The sequence below is a fragment of the Streptopelia decaocto genome, assembly GCF_964273445.1.
Source record: "Streptopelia decaocto genome assembly, chromosome: Z".
Classification (NCBI taxonomy): Eukaryota; Metazoa; Chordata; class Aves; order Columbiformes; family Columbidae; genus Streptopelia; species Streptopelia decaocto.
Genome location: NC_138657.1, coordinates 61,907,008 through 61,933,280, shown reverse-complemented (window position 1 = coordinate 61,933,280; position 26,273 = coordinate 61,907,008). Strand labels below are relative to the sequence as shown.

The 26,273-nt window shown below is 35.3% G+C and overlaps 1 protein-coding gene across 1 annotated transcript in view; it reads left to right on the top strand.

The window, feature by feature from the left end:
- The window catches only part of SPEF2 (sperm flagellar 2), a 56,221-nt gene extending 33,312 nt beyond the window's left edge, over nucleotides 1-22,909 (top strand). Inside the window, exons 17-29 of the mRNA XM_082074898.1 lie at nucleotides 685-793; nucleotides 1,612-1,769; nucleotides 3,851-3,990; nucleotides 6,080-6,207; nucleotides 6,308-6,446; nucleotides 9,171-9,308; nucleotides 11,873-12,033; nucleotides 12,873-13,059; nucleotides 13,959-14,091; nucleotides 16,461-16,574; nucleotides 19,374-19,512; nucleotides 20,794-21,023; nucleotides 22,870-22,909. Coding sequence (XP_081931024.1) covers nucleotides 685-793; nucleotides 1,612-1,769; nucleotides 3,851-3,990; nucleotides 6,080-6,207; nucleotides 6,308-6,446; nucleotides 9,171-9,308; nucleotides 11,873-12,033; nucleotides 12,873-13,059; nucleotides 13,959-14,091; nucleotides 16,461-16,574; nucleotides 19,374-19,512; nucleotides 20,794-21,023; nucleotides 22,870-22,892 — 1,799 coding nt within the window. The 3' untranslated portion in view covers nucleotides 22,893-22,909. The remainder of the gene's footprint in view (nucleotides 1-684; nucleotides 794-1,611; nucleotides 1,770-3,850; nucleotides 3,991-6,079; nucleotides 6,208-6,307; nucleotides 6,447-9,170; nucleotides 9,309-11,872; nucleotides 12,034-12,872; nucleotides 13,060-13,958; nucleotides 14,092-16,460; nucleotides 16,575-19,373; nucleotides 19,513-20,793; nucleotides 21,024-22,869) is intronic.
- Nucleotides 22,910-26,273: the final 3,364 nt, after the last annotated feature.

Below are 26,273 nucleotides of genomic sequence, written 5' to 3'. Positions count from 1 at the left end.
TAAACACTTGGAATTCTTGTTAATTTGAAGACTTTGTGTTGCCAAACACTTTGAAAATGTGGTAATACAGGGGGTAATCTTAGAAATCCAAACAGAATGTATTTGATAACATGTAATACAAGAAAAAGTCAAAAGAACAATAAAATAGTCAGAAATCTAGAAAAAATGGGTTTTTTCTATTCAATTAAAGTCATTAAAATCTAGAGAAGACTCAAAGAGAGAGAATACCTTGTGTTCAGATGCGGTGGAATATCTGCCATTGTTTCGAAAACGAGTACTAACTTCAAGGAGGATTCAGATTAGACTGGGAAAATACCTTTGAATTGTTAGAACAGATAAGCCTGAAACAATCTGCCCACAGGAACACTGTCTCTACAACTGGAGATATTTCTATGACTGCAAAGTATCCATCAGAAAATGTTAGTGCTCTAATTGGCTCTGCATTTAAACATAGGAAGAGTCAAGACACTGTCTTCAGGTCCTTTCCAACTTTATTTTATAGTCTTATGATTTTCTCTGACATTTCCTTTCTTGTAGGAAGTTTGGCACCCAATTTTTAAATAAAAAATGTAAGATCAAAGAACACTGAAATTTCCCTTTTAATCAGTATCTTACTTAGGGTGAATAACTACCTCCATAATTACCTTTTTCAGCATATCCTCATATATGCTGTTTTCCACGCAGCAGATAAATCAAAGTCATCTCAAACTGAAGAGGAGGACAACAATCAAAATTCAGATGCTCAAGTCCTAAAAGAGAAGAATGATTTAGCTAGGGACCAGGTGCTACACAGGTATGTTATAAGAAATACAAAAAAAAACGCTTTAGCTAGATGTTTAGGCATGTATTTGATCTGAACCTCATATATGATCCATGATAGGACTGAGATGCCCGATGTTAAGATTTTACTTAGGACTTTCTCTAATGAGGAGCCTGAATAAGTACTTTAACTTTTGAGACAATATAATAAACCTATAAAGTAAGAAATTAATGTGTTTTGCTTATTCAAGGTATTCTTCTAAGGAGAATTTCTTCTTCAGATATATATTGCGTGAACCATACATACAGATATACCTGTATACATGTATCTATACATAGATATATCTGAGGTTATGTCATGTATCATGTGACTGCCCTTGAGTGAAATGCACTTGGCTTGAGTTACAGATTTTCTAAAATGGTATCTTACACTTTTATAAGATGAATTAGTGTATATTTTGTTGAATCTTTAGTTGTTTATATAAATAGCAAAATCAGGAACAGGTTTTGTTTCTAAATATTTGATACCACTAACTGGCTTAGAATATTATATTATTGACTATTACTGTTTTAGTTGTGATACAAGAAAGCATAGGTTTAGCCTGTGACAACAAAGACCAAGAAATATGTAAGATTAGTTAACAGTAGGATTTTGAAAATTTTCCTATGTTGAAAATGAGGGGGGCTGATGTGGATGGAGTAGATGGAGTATTATTTTTTTAAAAATATTGCTTGGATTTATTTTAGCATTGAATTAGATGTTCTGTTCTTTCTTTTGTTTGTTAATTTGGGAAAATGTTTTATTTTCCAGTAGATATATTTTAATTCTATATATTAATATGATTTTTGTAGAATTTCAGGCTTTCTAGACACATGGCCAAAATTAGAGAAATGGTTTTCAGTCCATCAAAATATTCTAGTGAAAGTCAATGCAGAGACAGAAGAAAGTCTTATGTGTGAAACAGTGAAGGAAATTATAATGGAAGAAATTGCCAAGAAGCAGAATAGAAGTAAGTTTTCCTGTTGCTGTTTTTTACAATTCAGGAAGAAAAGACTTTATGCTTTATAATTAACTCTTATAGTTAATTTATAAAACTATGTAGAAACATCTGTTTTCACTGCCTTTCAAAGCTTTGGGGATTTGTGAGTTAGTGAAGCAGAACTCTGAACTTTTCTGTTATGTTTTTACCTTTTCAGAGGATATGGATCAATTTCACATAGTTGCAAAGATTATTTGAGAAGAATTTAAAAATATTTAAAATAAAATGTCTATTTGATTTATTTAAATTCCCTGAAGTAAAGGATTACTAAATTAAGTCTTTTCTTCCTGGTTTAAATATTACAGCTAGTGTTTTCACCACATGAGATAGCATAATGTTACAGGAAAGACTAAGTCACCATTATCAACAAATATTAATTTATCATCAGCAACTTAAAAACATGGGTAACTCAGAGTGGTTTTGACATCCATTTTGGTGCATCTTCATTCCATTTTTCCTCTTAATCACCCAAAAGGAAAGAATCAATTAAAAATAAGAAAGGAAAAAGATGAAATATTCAAGGGAAATGATGCATCAAGTAAACCAGGATTAGTAAACTAGAGAAAAAGTCTACATGATTAGTAGAAAAAAATGGTTATTCATAATTATTAGAAGAAAGTCTGATGTGTCTTCTAATGACAACAGTTAAAAAACATATAGCTTGAAAAGCACTCTTAACAGTAAAAATTTAGACCTCTACTCCTACACTATGTTTCAAGTTCACGAAAAATTATTGGAAATATCACACTTGACAGAAAATTGGGTGGTGTGTTTTCGAAGAACTTCCTGGTTGGAATGGGGTTTTTTATGTGCTTCATAGAATTCATAGCCTCGCTGGAGTCAACAGCAAAGGTCGTTTACTCCATATAGGGAAATAATCACTGTGTCAGTTAATGTCTAATTTCATATTTATGTTGATAGATTCCAAGCTGTCCTTCACTATTAGGTTAAGATGAGCAGAACAGATATGAGGTATGAGGATGAGGTATGAGAATGAGGTATGAGAATGTATATGAATTATTCAGACATCAGTAACATTCTGAGAGTGGCATGGCAAAGCAAACTTCAGAGATCAGTTCTCAAAATATTTAGCAGAAGCTGTAGTAGCTGGAATATTCTATGTGGCCAACAGTTTTGTGGTTTTTATAAGCTGAAATCAGGAGAATGATAGCAGTTATTCCATTGGAGCACCTAGCAAGACTGTTTTTCACAAGCAGATTTGTCATACTTAAAGAAAAACAGAACACATCTATTCTTTAAATGCTAAGCTTTCAAACATAAAGTCAACACTGTTACAATGCAAGCCTGTTTTCAAATCCACAGCAAAGCTGGCCAGAATGCATGTACATGATTCTGAGCAGTTAATCAATGTTGTTGTAGGGTCCTTCTATTTTTACTGAGACACTGATTTCTTTCCAGAGGTTAATTCAGATCCTAGGGTTGAATCATGCTGTGAAGCTGCTAGCTACATTTGGTATTTTAATATACTAGAGGTTAGCAGCATTTTTCACTTGCTTCTTTCTCTATGCATGATCTTTTCTCTTCCTTTCTTTTTTTTTTTTTTCCCAACCATCATCTTTCATACTTCTCAGCTTCTCCTCAGAGTACCGTATGTTTTCCATGTTAGGCCAGATTTAGCTCAGTTTATCTGTTTGTTTCTTCCTGAGTGTTTACAACTGTTCTTTAATTAAGCAGGGAGTCTTTGAAATCATGATAGTTACAGTGAATCTCAGAGTCTAATCAACACCGCTGGCCTTGGTTTACCTGTTAAAGAATTTATCTCATATATGTACACACTAATTCATTATCTTCCTGTTTCTCTCACAGTGTGGTCTTAGGAAAGAATCCATCCTCCAAAAGATAAGATTAATTGGAAAGTGATTTTATAACTGTGGCATCACTGATTTTATTAGTATATATTTGGATGAACGACACCTAAGTAATGAAATATTCAATCTGTTTCATTATTTTGAATTTGTCAGAGTAGCATAGATGTGTACTTCTGTTTATTGATACTTAAAATACATTCAAAGGTAATATACATATACAAGGGTCTGTTGAAGAAGAATCACCAGGAAAAAAACTTTCACCAGTTGCATCTGGAGATCTGCTTCCTCCAGTTCCTGTGACAGCACCACCAATCAAACCAGGATCAGATGAATGGATTTATGTAGATGAACCAATTCCCCAGGTACGATCATTCATGATTAAAAGTCTTAGATGTCAAATTAGGTTTTTTTCTTAGTATTCTATGCATGTTCTACCTAAAGCTTTTATCTCATTGAAAAATATTGAAGAGGACTATGTACAATGAAAGACACACTTGTACTGTATTATAAATATTTAAAAAAAACCTCGAATAAAAGCTGCTACTGAAATATATAAGGAAATATACTTTAAAATGTTTGTTATTGTTTTTTTTTCTTAATTCTACACAATGATGACAAAGAATACCACATAGATTCCAAAATAATATTACTTTTTAATATTATGAAATACAAGCATAGACTTACTACTGAGTTGGTTTTCTGTCTTTCACAAAGGCCAGTTGTGGATCTTGTAGAAAGAATTTAAGAACAGGGAGACTGTGCACTGATCTTTCAGCTAGGATACTTTTTTCTAATGTGTTTTTCTCAAAGACATCTTCCTAGCTCCCAGTGATCTGAAATTTAGGGGTTTCCTGAGGTAACTTTGCATCTGCATCTTCATGTTTAGTAGCTCTCTATAAACTTTTCTTCCATGATTATGTCTAGTTGCCTTTTTTACTTTTTGGTCTCTGTGATAGAGCCTGCATAATTAAGGTCTTTCTGAAAAGCAAACAAACGAACAAAAACAAAAACAACAACGACAACAACAAAAACAAAACCAAAACAAAACAAACAAAAAAAAAACAACAAAAAAACTTTTCTGTCTCTTTGCTTTAAACATGTTGTTTGTGTCAGTTGATGACCCTAGTTCTTGTATTGTGAGATACAATGAATAATAATTCCATAATCACCCTCTGAAGGTATAGAAAATGTGACAGGCATCTATTACACCTTCTTCATTTTGCTCAATGTTGCTTTGCTTCTCCAATCCAGTCATAATCTGTTTATCTCTCCTCATGTAGGACAGTTCAATATGTTCAATCATGGTTCTTACTCTTCTGTCTGTGTTCTGGTTCTACTGTAAATTTATTGAGACGGGGGGCTGGGACTGCACGCAGTGTTCGAGATGTAGATTTGAACGGTGCATAATGATGCATTGAATTTTGTTCTGTAATTCCTTTCTTAATATTTACCAGTTTTGCCTTCATGACTTCAATTAGCTTGCATATGCTGTGAATCCTTTCTGAGTGTCTAAAGCCCATAGCTCAATATGTTTGGTTTCCTGTGGCCATGGGCTTTGTTTTGAATTTCATGACAGCCAGTCAGTCCGATGTCACTTTTGCAACACTAGACAGCTTATATTTTTACCAGCTTGACCAGTTGTGTACCACTAAATTTTGATACTTAAGGACTCATTCTTCTTCACTTAGTTCCTGAGTATATCAAAAACCACAGATACTGGAGTAATCTGCTGGAATTTCCCTTTCATTTTGAGTACTGCCACTTCTCTACAAAGAAATGCACAGGATAAACTATATCTTAGAATTATAGAACAGTTTGGGTTGGAAGGGACCTTCAAAACTCATTTAGTCCAACTTCCCTGCCATGAACAGGGACATCTTCAACTAGATCAGGTTGCTCAGAGCCCCGTCCAGCCTGGCCTGGAATGTCTCCAGGGATAGGGCATCAACCACCTCTCTGGGCAACCCAGGCGAGTGTTTTACCACCCGCATTGTAAAATTTTTTTTCCTTATGTCTAACCTGGAACTCCCCTCTTTTAGTTTAACCTCTTGCCTTTTTGCAACAAGTCGTGCTAAAAAGTCTGTCCCCATCTTTCCTGTAGCCCCCTTTTAAGTATGGAAAGGCCAGAATAAGCTCTGCCTGGAGCCTTCTCCAGGATGAACAACCCCAATTTTCTAGGCTTGTCCTCACAGCAGAGCTGTTCCAGTCCTCTGATCATTTTTGTGACCTCATCTGGACCCCCTCCAACAGGCCCATGTCTTCCTGTGCTGAGGACTACACAGCTAGACACAACATATGTTGTAAATAGTTGTAAATCAAAATAAATTCATAGGGAAAAAAGTCAATAATATGATTTAATGAAATAATCTTTCTTATATTTGCTAATGCTACAGCTAAATGAGTTACCAAGAAATGTGCCAATTAATTTTGCTGTTTTTAAAAAATTAACAGGAGATACCTGGTTTTTTAGTACCTTACTGGGAAATGGTAGAAAATGCGTATGTGAATACCATCAAAACTATACTTAGATGCCTAAGGGATGAACAACACTCTGTGATATATTACTTAGCAGATATTAGGTGAGTAGAAATTGTAGCTTATTACATTAATATTATTTTGTATTTTTCCTGTGGCATTGTATGTCTTTTAACACCACAATTATTCATACTATAATTACAGAAAAAAATTCCAAGATTATTTGAAGCGTCCAGATCTTAAGCAGGATTTTGTATCTCAGTGGCAGTTGGATTTTAATTCAGTTGCTGATGACCTGCGGGAAGATGAGGAAACAAAAGCAGAACTACACCAAAGAGTTACTGTAAGTGAATGGCAAAAGTTATACTATAACCTAAAGTCTATACAAGCTTAATGTAACATGAATCATATTACTTTTTACTTTTTTTTTTTCCTTTTTACCACTCCTCTTAAGCTATTTCACTTCCACTTGTGCATAATTATTTCTCGTTTTTTTGGCCTATCTTATGCCATGCTTCTTTTTTTTTTTTTTTTTTTTTTTTGTTATTGTATTGTATTAGATTTATGTGTCGAGTTTTTGGTAGCATGGGGGCTGCAGAGGTAGCTTCTGTGAGAAGACAGCAGGGACTGCCTCTGTATCGGGCAGAGCCACTGTCAGGTGGCTCCAAGACAGACCTGCTGCTGGCAAAAGCTGAGTCCATCAGTGATGTTGGTGGTGTGTCTGCAATAGCATATTTAAGAAAGGGTAAAAAACCACTGCATGACAGCTGTGACAGAGGAGTGAGAATATGTGAGAAACAACTATACAGTTACCTAAGTCGTTGAAGAAGGAGGGGGAGGTGTTCCAGGTGCCAGAGCAAAGATTGCCGTGCAGTTAGTGGAGAAGGCCATGGTGATGCAGGTTGTACCCCTGCAGGCCTTAGTAGACCACAATGAAGCAGATATCTGCCCTGCAGCCCATGGAGGACTCTGTACCACAGCAGATGAATGTACCCTGAAGAGAGATGTCACCTGTGGAGATCCCACAACAAAGCAGGCTCCTGGCAGCAACTGCGGGCTGTAGAGAGGAGTCCACAGAAGAGCAACTGTTCCGGCAGGACCTGTGGCCTGTGGGGGACCCAGGCTGGAGCAGTCTGTTCCTGAAGGACTGCAGCCTGTAGAAAAGACCCATGCTGGAACAGTTTGTGAAGAACTGCAGCCTGTGGGAAAGCCCCATGTTGGAGAAGACCATGGAGGACTGTATACCTTAGGAGGGAACCCACCCTGGGGCAGCAGAAGACCGTGAGGAAGAAGAACCAGCAGAGACAAAGTGTTATGAACTGACTACAACCCCCATACCCCATCCTCCCTGCACTGCTTGGCGATGGAGGAGGTAGAAGAGTCAGGAGTGAAGTTGAGCCTAGGAAGAAGAGGGGATGGGTCAAAGGTGTTTTTACTTTTGCTTCTCACTATTCTGCTCTGTTATTAATTGGCAATAAATTAAATCAATTTCCTCAAGTTGAGTCTGTTTTGCATAGGATGGTAATGAGTGAGTGATCTCCCTGTCTTTATCTTGACCCATGAGCTTTTCTATCATATTTTTTTTCTCCTTGTCCACTTGAGAAGGGGGAGTGATAGAGCAGCTTGGTGGACACCTGGCAACCAGCGAAGGTCATCCCACCACTGCAAAAGATATAAGTTGTATGCTTGTATCTTTTTTTATTCGGTAGCATATCCTTATGTGTATATCCTACAGTGCTGGGCCAGCCATGAGTATCTGATAGCCTTCACCTTGGCTACCTACTATCTATGTCATCACTGATGTGTTATGTAGCTCAGGGACTACTCATTTGTCAGATTCTCTGTGGCTTTTGTCCAACAGAGGACAACTGGATTTGTCTGAAGACTTTGGACACGGGGAGAGAAAGAGGATCTGATATATTAGCTATAGGATGAAAAGAAATGGCCTCAAGTTCCCCCAAGGGAGATTTAGATTGGATATTAAGAAAAAGTTCTTCGTGGAAGGGGTTGTCAAAGATTGGAACAGGCTAACCAGGGAAGTGGTTGAGTCACCATCCCTGGGGGTGCATAAAAGACATGTAACTGTGTTTCTTAGGGACCTGGTTTACTGGTGGATTTCACAGTGTTAGGTTAATGGTTGGATCTGATGATCCTAAAAGCTTTTTACAACCTAAATGATTCTATGATTCTCTGATACTAGGCTGAGACCAAGATATGGTCAATCAGGAATCACTTATCACCTGAAACCTAAGCTTCTCAGTGCAGGGCTGGTAGTCTGGAATGCCACTTCTATTTATTACAAACAAGTCAGGTGGTGTAGACTTTATTGGGGCCTGAGAGACAGCTGATTTTAGCTTACCTTAGCACTGCATTTAGTAGCACTCTTCCCATCTCCTCTTATTACATAAAGGCCTGTCACGCTATTTCCATGCAGATATGGCAATGGGGAAGTGTTTGCATGCATGTTGTTGTATGCTTAGTAGGTCCTCAATCCCATCAGTTATGTGCTTATATCAGATGTATCAGCTATCAGATATAGTCACTAGTTGAAGAGCCCTCAGTTATAAAGAACCATCCACGTTAAAGAAAAATGGAAAGGAGCTATGCAAATTGGAAGAATATTTGAACTCTGACATAATTTTCTTAGAATTTTTCATATTGCACATACCCTTAGAGTATTCTTCTCATAGCTGTATTTGTTAGCAAACCATTCAAGGGGAAAGTTGGTGCAGAGTTTAACTATTCATATTCTCCTATCTGTGTCTAGTTTAGATAGGTCTCTCTGCCCGGGGAAAGCAAGGCAGCCTAGCGTTGTCCTCTTCCTATACATTGATCTCATACTTTTGAATCCTTCTGTCTGGCATATTTCCCAAGCTACTTTCTGTCAGCTCCCTGTAAGCACATAACTTTTTGACCAAGCTTTGACATTTATAGCAATGAAGAAAAAGATCCAAAGGGGAAGATTCCCTAGGCACAAGCAATATATATGATTTTTAATAATAAACATTAAAAAATACATTTATGTTTTCTTTCATAGTTATTTCTCATATTTGATTTTGTGTTTTAGGACCTAAGGGATTTTCTCTGGGATATCTGTGATAGCAGAAGGGAAGAAGCTGAGCAGGAACGTACTGATATCATGAATGATGGCTGGTTACCAGATCGTAGGGGGATTGCGATGAACCATTTCTTTTCGCTCATGCAGGTATGGCTCTACTACGGAGTCTGCAATAGAAGGGGACAACAAAACAGATTTGGAGGACAGTAAGCCTCAGAGGAATTTCATACAGTTGGTTCCGAATAAGTGAAGGATGAATAATTAGTTAAGCAGATATTCATGCCTCTTCTGAATTTATCTAGAAAGTTAGAGATTAGAAGTAGATGGCATTCAATAAATTTAACTGGTTTTGCAGGCAGGCATGGTTATTTTTCAGCTTTCAATCTGCAATATATATTGGTAGTCCTTGTGGTTTTATCAGCCAAGTGAATAATCTGATTTTTGTAATACAAATCTTAGAGCTGTTTATCCTTCTGTGATAATTTTGACATCTGCTCTTAAGTTTCGAACTACATAATTAACTGCTGCTGTAGACTCACTTGCTGTTCAGGTTGTTGTGTATTTCACATAAAATTATTTCATTTGTTACATCACCAGTGCAGCTTGAAATGTTTCCTTCAGACTGAAAAAGAAAAATGTTTTTTGAAAATGCAGTGTCATTTGTTGCTATTGAGAAAATCCATTCAAATATGACCCAACTTTCAAACACCTAACTTTAAAGTTTTCAAGAGACTGTCTTCAGTTAGTTGGCTTTCCTCTGGTCCACCTTAAGCCTTTCTTCTTATTCAGCCACACTATTAATTACTTCAGTTGCTGAAGTAAAGTAAAATTTCCCTGTGACTGCTGTTCTAGGTGGATACATGTTTTTTTATGTCAGGGCTGGAATAGACTGGGCTAGAGCAGGTTACATTAGACAGGCTTTTCTGAATGACCATTCTGTGAAAGTTTTGGCGACTGTAAGGGAGACAATGAAGACGATGTTTTAAACATGTGCCATGTGATGATAATTTGGCTGAAAAATCAGGCCGAAGCAGCTTAGGCTGGGCTTCTTGCCCTTTAGTTCTCTGTTTTATTTCTATGTGCTTACTAAACATGGGAACCACACTCTTATGAGACATGAGTGTTGTGGTGATTTAAGTAAAGCTTGTGAAGTAGTCAGTTGCTATATTAAGTTAATTATTAACTCTGTTAAATTATTAACTCAAGAGAGAGGTCTGAATATGGTTGTATATATGCCAGATTTGGTTGTACTGTATGGGGGACTTGATGATTCTTGTGGATCCCATACAATATTCTATGGTTCTATGATTTTATATTCTATGGTAAATGTAGAGTAACTGCTGACTAACTGAAAAAGTACTATATTTATATAGTACTATATACTATAGTACTATGTACTATATTTAAATAAGGATATTTATATTTAAAATTTTAAAAATATATTTAAAAATATATCTTAAATTATATGCATAAGGGAGACAAATTAAAGTAATATTGCTAAGCTTATATCTTCTATTTTTCTCCTTTTGTATGCATGTATAACTTTGCAACCCTAATTGTTTTCTGGCAGAATTTCATGGACAGGTATGATGCAATCCAGAGGAGATTCACTATGAGTCTGATTTGATGTGTCTTATGTGGATATGCAGAATGGCAATTTAAATTACAAATACATGTATTACCCATAATAAGCTTTTTTTTTCCCTAAGGAAAAATGCAACATTTTTACTTCCTTTACTTAGTATATACTCCCTAAAAAAATTAATTATTGATGCTAAAACTACAGAATGAAAAATATAATAACTATATATTTATGTTATGGCTTTGTTTGAGAAACAGCTAAAAATAGGCTGCTTCGGTCTTGAATTTTCTGTGGGTTTTCTGTGGGAAGTTACATATATTCCCCAGGTGGCTCTTTTACTATATAAACATACAAATTTGTATAAATGCTGTTTATCAGATTTCTTTCCTGCCATTCTGTGTACACACTGTTATACAATAAGATATTTTCTCCTTATCTTATGGATATGTGTTGGTTTATACCACAAAGGTTTTATCCTTCATTTTGTGAATGTGGTTTTGTGCATTTTCCCATGAATATTTAGTACTGTTTTTTCAGTTAGAAGCTAACACCATCCTGTATCAATAAATCAAAACATGACAGGTGTTAAATGTTTTTTGAACCATACTGGATTTCTTCCAAGACAATTCACACAAAAAGATCTTCAAGATACTTGGGTGTGGAAAGTCTGTTGATTTCTTTGGTCCAAAAAAAACGCATGGCTTGTAAAATTTTCTGCTTCACTTTTAACTCTTTTTATTTTGTGCTATTAAGGGTTTTAATTATTTTGAACCAAAAGATGCCTATGAAATGTTGGTACTGGTATGCGTCTAGTATGGAAATACATATACAGCAAAATATATTATAACTGAATTTAATGCATCAACTATTATTTATTGTAAATAATTTTTCCTATTCTAACAACTAAGAATTTTATTAAACCTTAGAAATATCTCTGTGAAGACATTATAGATGCAAGAAGAAGTATGCATTAAATACACTGCAAATTTTCAAACAAATATGGTTATGGTCATTGTTCTCCCTCAAACTCTTACGGTTTAGATCACTTTGCTATCATGTATTTAAAAACATAACAGAAATTTGTTCTGTCCTGTTTCGAATTACAATCTTTCTGTTCTTTCTTCTTGAGGTTGAAGTGGATCGTTTCCAAGATACAAAGAGACTTCTTCATGACTATTATAGGGCAATGGAAGGAAAAATCCCAACAGAGGACAGTCAAGATTTTACTAGAATCCCATTGTTAAATATTATTGATGTAAAGCAGAAAGAAGATCAAAATGAATCAAGAAGGTAGAAATGCACTGAATTATACAAATACAAATATATACAATGTATTGTTAGCTTTGTGGGTGTATGTGAAAATACATATGTGTATATTTCAAATGACAGGTAAATAGGAATTTTTAACCAGACATTATATTCAAATAATGAATCTTGAATCATCTCACAGTTTTAATTTATCCCTGTTTTTTTACTGACTTACCTATATAATTTTCACTAATACATTTCTGAATTATAAAACATTTAAAAAGCTGAGTTAGAAAGGAATCTGCTGTAGAAATGTTTACTGCTTCCCTCTGTGTTGCTGACAGTTTCAAGCACAATCTTCACATAACTAAGTTAAATATTATTATGGAACATCAACAGGTTTAAAATTTGCACAGACAAACAAAATTAAAAGGGATATATAACAGCAAGTATAAGTCAAAGCAACAATGAAAGACGCACAGAACTGAATGCCATTTTAAAGAGATATCATCAATTAAATTCACAATATCAAAAATGCTGTCAATAATGGTAGCTGCTTTTTTAAATACAGTTCACTTAGAAACCATCTGAGTAATGAGACTGTACTTCTAGCCCTTGTGGAATGTATCAGCAGATCACACTGTCTCTTAATGTACTTTTATTCATCTATTATTATTCCTTATCTTCTTTAGTTAACAAACCATTTTTCTAGTCATCCATTTTATCACCTTTGGTCGTAAGGAAAGTTCATCCCTTTTCTGTTGCTATGGCAAGTTTTGAAAATAGTACTCTCATTCTCTTACTATATTGTCCGATATAGCTATAAATTAACACTTTTTATAAAGAGGTGCACAAATTATGCCTTATGTTATATTTTTAAGGATTCCTCTAGTTTCTTGGAAACTGCCTTCATCAGAAACAAGTGTTACCAAGTCAAAAAGTAAGACAGCTCTACAGAAGAGTGCTAAGGATGAGAATTCTTCTGAAAGTGGAAAGGCCACTTTTGGGAAAGATGAAAATCTTATTACTGATACATGTCAAGCAGCAGTAACAGCAGTATCAAATATGGTAAGGAACGTTATATTTACTTAAACATTTCTGGATCGGACAAAGCCTCCCATTCAGTGTGCAGTCAAAATGCACAGCCTTTGCACAGTGTGTCTCAATTTCATGCCTCTTGCTCTGCCACTGATATTTCCATTGAATAAGTTTGTGTTTCTATGAGGAAAATGTTGGAATCCATGTATTATCAGTTCTCCAGCACCTCTGTATTTACAACTGACTCTTTTGTTCAGTTACTGAGACAAATAATTTTAATGTTGACTCTATATATCTACTTCTTCCATGATAAGCAAACCCCTTATCCCTTACAGAAGTATGAGAAGAGGGAAAAATTTTATCCTGTAATGCAATGTTTGCTCAAAGCTTTCATAACTTCAAAAACTATTGTTACATTCTTTTCTATATATAGAGGAAAGTAAATTAGGTGGTCTTTTGAAAAGGCTGGTTCGTAGGTTCACTTTTTCTTTTTGAGCATTTAAAAATAAGTTAAGTTCTGCACTCTTATGGTGGAACTGTAGTCTTGCTTTGCATACTGTTGATTCTTACGTTTCTCACGTTCTTCAAGATTACACATGATGGGCTACAACAATTAAAACCATTATTTTCCCATCTTGCATTTTTGCTGTAGAATTTTGTGGTTTATAAATAATCAAAACGTAATCAATGTACTTAGTTAAAATATCTCCTTTATTTTATTTTATTTTATTTTATTTTATTTTATTTTATTTTATTTTATTTTATTTTATTTTATTTTATTTTATTTTATTTTATTTTATTTTATTTTATTTTATTTTATTTTATGTGTCTATGTCTCAGCAAGTACTTCCAGTAAGTATAGGCTGTTTAAACTGTAGTTGCACAGTATTGATACTATGTGCTTTACTATGTGTGACTATGGTGCCAAGGTAACCACTGAAATACGGTCTAAAGAAATTGAGGAAGAAGAAGAACGTCAGCAGCTGGAAGACCTGAAATCATCACAGAAAAATTCAGGCAAAGCTACTGGGAAAGGTGCCAAATCAGCTACTAAAAAGAAAGGTATTTGAAATTCAGGCTTTGGTTTAGCAGTGCTTGAAATTACTGAAATGTAAATGTCAGTAATACAGGAAAGAGTAAGTGAAGACATTTGATTTGGTTTTAATTCCTCCTTTTCAATTTCAAGTGTGACATATCAGTATGAAAAGTTGGTAGTAATAAAGGAGTGTGGAGGCTTTTGAATAGCCATTGCATTTTTTTAATCATATGTGGTGTTGTTGTTATTACATAGGAATAAATATTCTAAACAGAACCTAGAAAGTAATTAGTAATATTTCTCCTTGCGCTGTTTTGGAATTGAAGACTTAGAACTAGTTTATGAAATAAAATTAAATAAAATTCCGTTACATTCTGCCTGCTTTCCAGCCATACGTCAAAATATTTCAAATATTAAAATAAAAGTACTGGAATAGAATGGATAAATTTTCCAATACCCCAAGGTGTTTTGGAAATAATTAATCAGCCTGATAGTAGCATGGATCTATCAAGGTCCATAATTTTTACATATAACTGTAACACAGTGTGAATAAAGAACATAAAATCTAATGGCACACATAGTCCTAAAAAAGAGCGGACTCATATTGAGATAGGTGTTGCACATAGGCCTGGCAAGAATCTGTCCAAACAGATAAGAATACAAAATTTATTTGCAAAAGTGAATCAGACCTAGAGAACCCTATCTCTTTAGCACAGCAGTTCAGGCAGTCTGCTGGGAGGAATCTTGACATGCAATGCTCTTCATACATTTTTTCATAAATACTTCCTTGAGCAGGTAGTGGTTTAAGTAACTTCCCCTTCTTTCTGCAAAATGTCAGAGCTTCAGCAGGAAGCGAGGCTGGCAGCCTACGCCTCGTGCCTTTTGTAAAGACATTCCACATAGTAAGAGAGGGGCTCAAGACCTGCAGGTGTGAGGGTAGCCTGAAATTCAGGTACTGCATTTCCAAGTGAGAAAGCTGTAACTGCAGAGTTATTATGTGTAAAGCAGCTGGTTTGTTTGTTTTTTTTTTTTCTTTGAGCGACATTTTGTTTGCACTGTAGTCAATGGTCTCTCTCCGGTTGATTCTGCTTATAGCAGAGTGAAGTAGAATAGCCCTGCAAATAGCGACATGGACACCTCACTTGTGAGCCTCAGGGAGCCTCGTGTGTGTGCTTAGCTCATCAATCCAGCCAAGACAGTAGCAGGTTTTCAGATTTCTGGAAAAGCTTTGTGATGAAAAATCAGCAGCTATAACCTATCATATACGAGGTGGCTAGGTTGGAGTTTGTGAATTGCTTCTTGGAACCGAGTTTTGGTTCAGATCTGGTACTAGATGACTTACCTGAAGTCACAAAACTGTAAAGTGACAGAATGGCAAATAGAACTCAGCTGTGCATTCCTCATGGTAGAAGATGAATTATAAACTGATGTATCTGTAACTGAAGTATGAACATAGTGCCAAATACAGTGTTACTGTAGTCCTGTGACAGAATAATTCCCTAAGGTACAGCTGTAGGCTGTGCAGTGATACAGATTAAACAGTGATACAAATTAACAGATGTAATGTTATCACTTCCAGATTGGACCATTTGCTTTATGTTGACCTTACATATCATGCAGATGTCATTATTTATTTCCATAACAGCTCCATCTACTCTTCTAGGTCAAAGCAGTTACAAATATTTTAATATTTTTGAGTAGTAGTCAAAGTGTTGTGACTAAAGAATTTCATGCAATCTTTAAAAACAAGAAAAAATCCTTTACAATGTCTGTTCATAGGTATGTAAGGTAAAACAAGCTGAAAATCATCTAGCAGAATGGTTTAGAAAGGCATGAAATTATATAACTCTTTTTTTTTTTGTCTCACATATTCTGATTTTTTAAAATAGTATTATTGTTCTTTTCACTGCTTTGATGATAACCAATCATATTTACTACCACAGCATTTTTACTATGGTTTCCTAAACTTGAATTTGCTCCAGAAGGAACAGTTACCTTTCAAAATAAATTTGTGTACTTTTAGGGTCAAAGAGGACATTTTGACCATCTGGCATCACAACAGAGGCACATCTATTCAGTCATGATTTTCCATTCAGAAATACATTTTAGGATGTTATTTAACTAATTTTAATACAGTTGTATATGCTGGATTAATTTTATGTGTGTTAATTTTAGCATGTCTTGCATATGCAAATCACATTTGAAGAAATCTAAGTATGTTGAAATAAGACACTTGAGTAATCACTTTTGTAGTCTCATTAACGGTTACATCAAGTAAGGTGGAAAGTGCCATTTCCCATGTGACAAAATGTGCTGTCTTGTGAGGGAGCGCATATACAGATCCACAAACTTCTGAGCAAAACCCAAAGACTGTGAGAGGTCTGTTTTCCTGCAGGCCCGCCTTCTACAATTGAAGATGGCTCAGTCTCTATATCCCCAGAAGAATTAAAGAAACAAGAACTGATGGTTAAAATAAAGAAAGAATATTTCAGTGCCTTGAAACATGAGGGTATGTTACTATTCGGTTACTTATATTGTCGGGGTGATTTAGGCAGTGTAATAATCAAAAAACTAGCCAGAAACTTTTCCTGGGAAAATGGATACAATTATGGAAAAGGAAGTGTCTGGAGAAATCACTGAATTCTTTAGGATGGTAGTCATCAGTGATTTTGTAGTAATATATTTAAATATAAAATATATTTAAAACAGAAATGAGTTTGTCATTCTTTTTATTCTCTTCTATTTCATTTTATTTGATTTTGTTTTCCGTGACTAAGCAAATATTCGTCATGAGAGAATAAGTTTCACATAGGTGGTTAGCCACTCTTCACTGCTCAATAGAATTTAATCGGTATTTGAAATATATTGATCTGGGAAAGAATTTGTTCACAATTATATGTTTCATTGATGCTCTTCTTTCTAATTTCCTGTTCCTCAGGCTCCATGGGATTCAAGCAGCAAGACACAGATTTTATTTTTATTCTTACAAACCCCTTTTCAGACAGACTCTTCCAAAAACTATGTGTTGTTCAGACTTTGTCTCTTTGTCTTACCCAGTAACTTCCAAGCCAACTAGTCAATTTCAGCCCAAAGCAGAAGTCCTTTCTTTTTTTTTCAAGATGGGTTTAGACTAGAAGAAAAAGACCTCTTTCTCACTAAAGGGAAGCTAGAACCCAGCCCTTAGATATACTGGTTGTCAACAGTTGGCAAGCCCATCATCGTCTATGTTACCTCCTTGGCAGGGCTAACTTTTTTTTTTTGCATAGTATATATCTAGAAGAGTAGAGGGCAAACAGCAGTTAATGAACAAAACACAAATTCATAAGGCTTCTCTAGGTCCACACCAGACCAAACGCTTGTACACCTACCACTTTCAATGCGGTTTAATCCAAAAACACCTTAGGAATCAATATTCTAAGATTTTGGGATAATCAGAAGAGGAATGGTAGTGACTTTGAAGATCTTAATAGCATGAAGACAAATTTTAGTGATTAATTGTCACGTCTTGTTTTCTTTAGGTTGCTTCATTTTTGTCTTATATTTAACAAAAAAAACCCAAGAATCTAAGGAAGACTAGACACTTGAGCTACACTTTGTATTTCACAGACACATAGCTAGTACATTTGAGGATCATAGTTTCATTTGCAGCTATGGTAACTGGATGCTTGTGCTTTTGGTTATAAAGATATAGGTGCAAAGTCACTAGTTGTGGGCACTTGCTAAATTGTTAAGGTTGATTTTATATTCCATTTCTCTGTTACATCAATAAGTCTTTTACTCTGCTACTGTTAAGAGAGCAGTTTCATCAGTGGACTGCACAGTACCTGCTTCTGAAAATGCAGGGAGACAAAAATTGTCATACACCTATCTTTGTAGCATGCTGACAGCACTACTCAAACTGTAAAGAGGTCATAAAAAAGGCAGCCTTGAACTGTAGTAAAGAAATGTAACTAGACAAGCACAAAGCATCATCTAAAATACTTTCAGTTGCTAAGAACCTTTACTCTTACATCTTTGCCATCAAATAAAATAACTGTCTGTGAGACTCGATCAGTTCTATGTTTAAAATTTGGAATGTCAACTCTTTCTTTCTCAAAACAGAAAGTGTGCAGTGTTGCATTGTACTGTTGCTGAGAAATAACATTAAAAGGACATGCCTCATATTTTTGCAGTTCCATCTTTCTACATTGATTGCCTAAAGAATGTTTTAGCCTCAAACCTAAGTATTTTGAAAACTTAGTAGCCTATGGAGTGATTATAATATAAATATTTTTGCAGTCTTTGAATTCCCTGTACCAATTGCTAAATAATATTAACTGTTTCAAAGATTCTGCAGTACAGAATGTTAAATGTGAAGAAAAATCAAGTTGAACACTAAATTTGCCTTCAGGATTGAAAATAATCTCTAGCTACTTGTCTTCTTTTCTCGCTTTTCTTTTGTAAGGCTTTAAACGTCTTTCAGTGCCTTTTTCCTGTGTCTCTCAATACATTACTTCAGGTGTCTTTTTGTCTGGTTGGCATCCTTTTCACTTTGGACATTGCTGACCTGCCCCAATTTCTTGTCTTTTTAGCTGCCTATTTTATTTTATTTTATTTTATTTTATTTTATTTTATTTTATTTTATTTTATTTTATTTTATTTTATTTTATTTTATTTTATTTTATTTTATTTTATTTTATTTATTTTATTTTATTTATTATGTATTAGCTTCTCAATGAAAAAGTGATCATTTTTTTAGTCTATGCATAATTTTGGTAGGGGTGAATTATTTTCTTAGTGCTTACTAACCAAACTCTTTTAGAATAAAACCTGACTTTTAGGGTATAAAACAGTCATGTGTAGAAAGCTTGGAGCAAACCCAGTGAGGTTAGTTTTAAAGGGCTGGAGGTTAGAAGCAGTAAAGCAAACTTGTATTGTGATTAACAAAATGATTTAGATGTGTTTCCTTTAATATTTACCCACAACAGGATACTCAGACTTGCATAATTAAGCTTTTAGATTTGATGCTGTGTAGTATTAATTTAGTTCTATGTCACTGTCTACTGAAAAATCCCCTGCACCACTGTATTAGTTTTATTAAGATATTTATTACATTGTGAATTCTGCTGCTTATAGAAGACACATTTTTCTAAAATACATGGTGCATTGGGGGTGACTCTGAAAAACAATTTGTTCAATAATGTGAGAAATTAAATAAATATTTTTCTGCCTAAACACAGGTTAACATGCTAAACTTTAGGTCCTTAAGACTGAGAATTTTCCTCAAATTTTATAAATAATAATTATTATGACATTACTATTTAAACAGAGATAGCCACAATATCTCGACTAGAGCTTCTAAAAGAAAAAGCTTTAGCATTTCTTGAAGAGCTAACAATGAAAGCAGAAGCAGCTTATAAAGATATGGAAAAGTGGCTTGGATCTAGATTCCTGGCAGAAACATCCAGGTAATGTATATCCAGTTTTAAACAGGAACTTTTTTTTTTTTTTTTAGCTATGCTAATACAGATAGTTTTTTATACAGAAGCAAATAATTTGGAAAAAAAATATAGAAAATAATAATTTCATTTCATAATCTGGAATTTACTTTGATCTTAAATACCTGAGTATCACTTCTTGGATGATTAGAAGGTTCAGCTGGCAATAGTAATCATGCTGTTTTTCTAGACCACAGTTTTAGCAGATATATGAACATCAGCAGACAACCAGTTATTCCATTTAGTAGAAGCCTCTGTATCACTTTAGTGGCTTCTGTGACTTTGGATTGTGAGGTTATTTTTTCCCATGTCTTACGCATGCTGCAAAATTCCACCTACTGTTGTTACCACCATGTATAAAATTTCTCAAAATTATTTCAAAGTCCATTAAAAAAAAAAAAATCTGTTCTAGTAAATAAAATGTGCTTGGGACCACTCTGTGACACAAAGACCATCTGATATAGAATGGTCTATGTCCATATCATTAAAATATTTTCCTTTCCAAGAGAAAGGGGTTGCTTTGCCTTGTTTCTGGCCTGTACTAAGTTTTGAAGGATACATGGGACAGTACTAGTTGGTCCATGTCAGGGCAAGCCCAAGAGAAGAGACAGCAATGTAGGATGTGAAGACTCTAGTAGGCAATAGCTCAAAGAAAATGCGCTCTGCCTGACAGACAGTTTTATTGGCTCTCCTGACAACAACAGCTACCAAAGACACAACATTTACAGAACATCATGCCCTTTGACCTGACACCCCAACTGTGTCTAACTGAACATTATAGACAGCTGATTTCTTTCACTGTATGGATTGTACTCATTACACTTGAAACAGGAGAACATATGTCCCTCCACAATGTTACTCTAGAAAATGCTCTGTACATCTAGAATGTATGGACAGAGCAGAAGGCAAGACATTAAGATGGAGTAAAGGATGATCACAGCTGGAACATGTATGCTCCAACCCTATACAATTTATAGAATAAAGAAAGTATCATCCTTTCATATTTTTCCATCAGGTGTCTTCTGTGGCTTAGATCTGCCTTTATATAAATTTCTTACTACAGTCAGAAGATTTGTTGCTGCCAAAAGAGCAGTACACATCTTAATGATATTGCTGAGTACATAATTCACACAAAGGATTTGTAATTCTTCAGGAAGGTTCTCAGAGTGTAATCACATTAAAACTTTAACCTAAGTTATTAACATTGTGTGTTAAAAGTACTCATTGTTTTCTGCATTTCCATTTGCACAGTGTTGAAAAGCTGATTGAGGTTGCACGACACCATATTGAGAATTCTAGCAAAATCCAATATGAAATGACTTTAGAAGAAACAGATTTCTTCATCAGCAGTGATGTAAAAATGATGCCTGACCCTGTCCCTTTACCACATGCTCCTCATGTAGAGACCTCTGGAAGTGGTACTCTAACTATTTCACAACTTACTACACTTCATAAACAGTTTCTACAGGTGGCACCTAGAGGTAAGAAAAAATTTTGCTTTTCATTTCTGAAGCACTGTTAGTTACCAACTTAAAAGTAACTGCTGGGAGCTACTAAACATTAGTTACCTGTATTATTAAAGATCATACTACAACTAATGATTGTGCTACATACAAAAGGAAAGTCATAGTGCAGAATATTAAAAATGTGAAATACCAAACCATTTGAAAGGTTTAGTCTCTTTGCTATGGGCTTTATATCCTCAAGATCACATACTTAATATTCATCTAACAGGTGTCTCTGCGATATATTTTCAACAGGGATTAGTATCATGCTTATTTTTCTTAAAAATAATTTCAAATGCAAGTCTTTAACTCATTTACTAATTTAGAGCTCAGTGAACACTGAAGCTATATTATTTTAAAACACATTTCTAAAGAAATCATTATTTTAATGCAACTGTTGTATGGAGGCTATAATACCTATGAACGATTACATTCTTCAAATCAATGTGTGCCAGCAGTTTTGGGTTATTTGCAAGTGTTAACTCAGATATGTACATTTTTTTTTTTCTTTTATGAGTGCATTTATTGTGTCCCTGTGCTCTAACTATGGGAACCTTAGGCTCAGGAAGCTTGAAAAAGACTCTCTTACTAAACTTCATTCTGTTGTATAAATGTTATAAAATAATTTAGGTAAGGCAGTTTTAAACTGAGATGGAAAATAGTTAAACATATATTTGCTGAGAGATATATTACTATCAGTGTTCCGTATTATAATTATGATTGCCACTAAGATCATTAAATACAATGTATAAACATATACTTACAAATTTTGATCCAACTCTTCCGATATAATAAGTCAACAAAAGTACAATGAAATTGAATTTAATTCTTTACTCAGAAATGCTTTTCATGTGTATTTATGAAGAAATTCCAGTTAGCTTTTGAGCATGAACTCATTTTAGGCAGAAAAATGTTTACAGTTTTCCTTTATAGAGATCTGTATCATCTTATCTATAGTTTAGGAGTGTGTGTCTGTGTAAGCAATCCAAACTCTTCTATAGAGACTGAAGTAGCAGATACTATTGCATATATAATGCCATGTGAAACTAAAAATGTGTACATTTGTAATCATTAGATAGTGCCATAGAGGTGAAACACAGACACTAGATTGACTGGTCATTCCACTTAAAAGGTTTTCTTTTGTTTTTAAATAATTTGTTCATTAAGATATTTAAGACTAAGCAATTTTGTCTAATGAAAACTCTAATAGTCTTGACATGTTTAAGACAGAATAAGTATTTTGCTTGTAATAACTAGCAGAATGACAATTGAAATATTTATATTTCTACAATACCGTCTTTTTTACAATACTATATTCACTTAAATGATCCAAGATGACTCCCACAGCCATCCAAAAAGGTAAGTATCGTGACTTAATATTCACCAGACAGTAGCAGAATGCTGTTGTGTGTTCTCTGGGACAATGGTACAGAATTACTGTTTAAAATAATGTCCCTTGCCTTTTTGAATAGCTGAATTAGGATGGGAAGCAAAAGCCATGCAAGTCATCTTTAAAGCACTTTCTCCCATTCTCTTACACACTTTAAAATGGGTTTATTTTCTGTAGCATTATGGAGATTGCATGAAGAAGAATTTTTCCCAGAAAAGCAACCAAAACAAAGAGCATCACAGGAGGAATAATTATATTGGAAAAAATAAAACATGTAAAAAGTTTTCTCAAAGGTTATTTGGCAAATGTCAAGAGGATATCTTTTCAAGATATGTTCAGCAAGTTGCCAAAATGAAGCAAAAAATGGGAGTGCCAATATACTTTAAAATTATTTGCTATTTACAAAAGAAATCTTATAAAAATTGTAAACAGTTTTGTGTTTCCTAGGAATTTAAAGTTTTCAAGAACTGCCGATTCATCATAGACAACTTTGTTCTATCCTACATGCTTGGTTCTCCGTGGAAACACATTACTCACCATTCTAAGCACCGACGGACAAAAAATACAACTTCTGCTGGACCTTCCTACCTACTGTCACAGTCATTTCATAAGGAAATTTTTTTTTTTTTAAATTATTATTATTAGCCCAAGTGTCATTGCCCAAACTCAAGGTGGCTGTGCAATATTTGTTAATTTCACTAACTCCTCTGTTCAATTTATTAACAGTGCTTTAATATATTGCCTCAGGAATGTGCTTCTTTTTTACAGGAAGAACTGTGACAGGTCTTAAAAGGAGTTACTAACACTGGCTTATTTCTCTTTTCTACAGTCTCTTCTGCTGTGTTTTGTTCTTATCAACAAAAGTGAACTAACCATCTATTAGATCTCATCCCCTTTGATTCCCTTTAGCACTATATTATTCCTGTGACCACATCTGTTGTCAATTCAATTAGCATACAACTGGAATTTCTCAATTTTCTTCTCAAGGTGTTTCAGAGAATGCAATTTTGGTAATGCTTTGCATTACCAAATGAATCAAAATAGATTTTATCCCAGACTTTTTTTTCTCTATCTTCTGACCGAATTACACAATGGAATTCTAAATTTTGTTCATTTTTTTCACAGTCATGATCGTCATGAACGATTCCAGTTTGAATTATGTCAGTCTGTTCATCAGAAATAAACTTCAGTCAGGCTTTAAACACTTCTATGTTGAATATACAGAAAATGTTTAAAAGTAATATTTTAAAAAAACTATACAAGTGTCTGCTAAGACATGAACTGAGCCTAGTAATTCTGCCTAATCTGATTCCAGATTTTGCAAACATTGAGAATAGTCAATGATCAAATTTTATTGCTGTTTCATTTAAGTTGTAGACCTGTCAGTTGAGTTTTACTCTTGTTGCCAGATTTGAAACAGATAGGCATATTAAAATGTGCATCTAGTCCAATTGAACTTTTCCCTCTTTAATACAACGTTTAGTTGAGTACAACAGTCAGAATTATATGATAACCATGAGTAATGTCTATGGGTTATGCTATCTCTTCCCAAACACTTTTGTAGAAACAGTTGAAGAGCTTGCAATAGTAACCCAAATTATCTGACTTTGATGTGAATAGGGAGTGAAGTTCATATGTGAGAACAGAAGTTCATAATCTCTAACTTCCATATTTTCTAAGACTATATTTCTTTTCAATGTGCTTTTTTCAAAACTTGAAAATCAAAAAAGGCTATGTTTGTGGTCAGAGGAAGTTTCTTGTATTAGACAAATGACATAGATAGAAAGTGCCTAAGCTTTTGGGATATAAAGCCCTTAATCAGAGATCCAAAATAGATACAATACCTCTCCCTACAGATAATGGAAAAAGTGGTGATTCTACTGACGTAGTTTTACTCACACCTCCTGTTAGGTCTATTACTAAATCTTGTATGTTATTTAATTTGAGAAACCTGTGACTGTTTCCCTGCAGTGTTTAAAATATTTTTATCCAATTACTTTTCTGAAACGTATTTAACATGTTTGTATATGCTTCTGTGGGCTTATATATATTATCCAGGTATTAAAATCTCTCCTCTCATTGCACCTGTGCAGAAACAGCCATACCTTACTCTGTGTGATTCTAAATTTAAAATCCCAACTCTTGCTAATATCAGGCATGCCCCACTGTAGCCCAAGATGCATTGCTTAGCCAGAGCCCCATGGGTACTCAGCAGAAATTAACATTAAGCAATGAGTGTAAACTTGACAAAGTTATAGCAGCACCTCGGGTTGGTAAATGATGCATAACTTGCATATGTCATCATCCAAATGTCTAGTCAGAAATTGCTATGGAAACCTTTTTCTCAGTGAAAATGGAGGGGAATAGGAATAATTTAAAATGTTTTGTTAAAATTTGATGAAAATGGAATAAAAGTTTAATGTAATTCTTATCTCTATCTTAGGTTTACAATCTCTTCATATCTTGTTACCATATTCTGTGTAAAATTATAATATGTATCTTTCCTATAGTTCCTCACTTTAGGGAAATACTTTCATATAGCACCTTTACATGCCATGCACATGGAGGACAGGGAGGTGATTCGAGACAGTCAACATGGCTTCACAAAGGTCAAGTCCTGACTGACCAACCTAGCGGCCTTCTGTGGTGGAGTGACTACATCAGTGGACAAGGGAAGAGCTATGGATGTTGTCTATCTGGGCTTCTGTAAAGCCTTTGATGCTGTCCCCCACAACATCCTTCTCTCTAATTTGGAGAGTTGTGGATATGATGGGTGAACTGTTCAGTGAATAAAGAATTGGCTGGATGGTCACATCCAGAAAGTAGTGGTCAATGGCTTGGTGGCTGGATGGAGATGTGATGAGTGGTGTCCCTCAGGGGTCTGTACTAGGACCAGTGCTGTTCAATATCTTCATCAATGACATAGATAGAGCAATTGAATGCACCCTCAGCAAGTTTGCAGATGACACCAAGCTGAGTGGTGCAGTTGACACTCCTGAGGGACAGGATGCCATCCAGAAGGACCTGGACGAGCTTGAGAAGTGGGTCCATGTGAACCTCATGAGGTTCAACAAGGCCAAGTGCAAGGTCCTGCACCTGGATCAGGGCCACCCCCAGTATCAGTACAGGCTGGGGGATGAAAGGATTGAGAGCAGCCTTGCCAAGAAGGATTTGAGGGTGCTGGCGGATGAAAAGCTGGACATGAGCCGACAATGTGCGCTTGCAGCCCAGAAGACCAATTATGTCTTGGGCTGTATCAAAAGGAGCATGTCCAGCAGGTTGAGGGAGGTGATTCTGCCCCTCTGCTCTGCTCTGGTGAGACTCCACCTGGAGTCCTGTGTCCAGCTCTGGAGCCCTCAGCACAGGAAAGACATGGACCTGTTGGAGGGGGCCAGAGGAGCCACAAAAATGATCAGAGGGCTGGAACAGCTCTGCTGTGAGGACAGGCTGAGAGAGCTGGGGTTGTTCAGCCTGGAGAAGAAAAGGCTCCAGGGAGACTTTATTGTGGCCTTTCAGTACCTAAAAGGAGCCTATGAGAAAGATGGGGACAGACTTTTTAGCAGGGCCTGTTGTGACAGGACAGGAAGTAATGGTTTTAAACTGATAGAAGGGAGATTCAGCCTAGATATAAGGAAGAAATTTTTTACTGTGATGGTGCTGACACACTGGTCCAGGTTGCCCAGAGAGGTGGTTGATGCCCCATCCCTGGAGACATTCAAGGCCAGTCTGGACGGGGCTCTGAGCAACCTGATCTAGTTGAAGATGTCTATGCTTATTGCAGGGGGTTGGGCTAGGTGATCTTTGAAGGTCCCTTCAACCCAAACTATTCTATTATT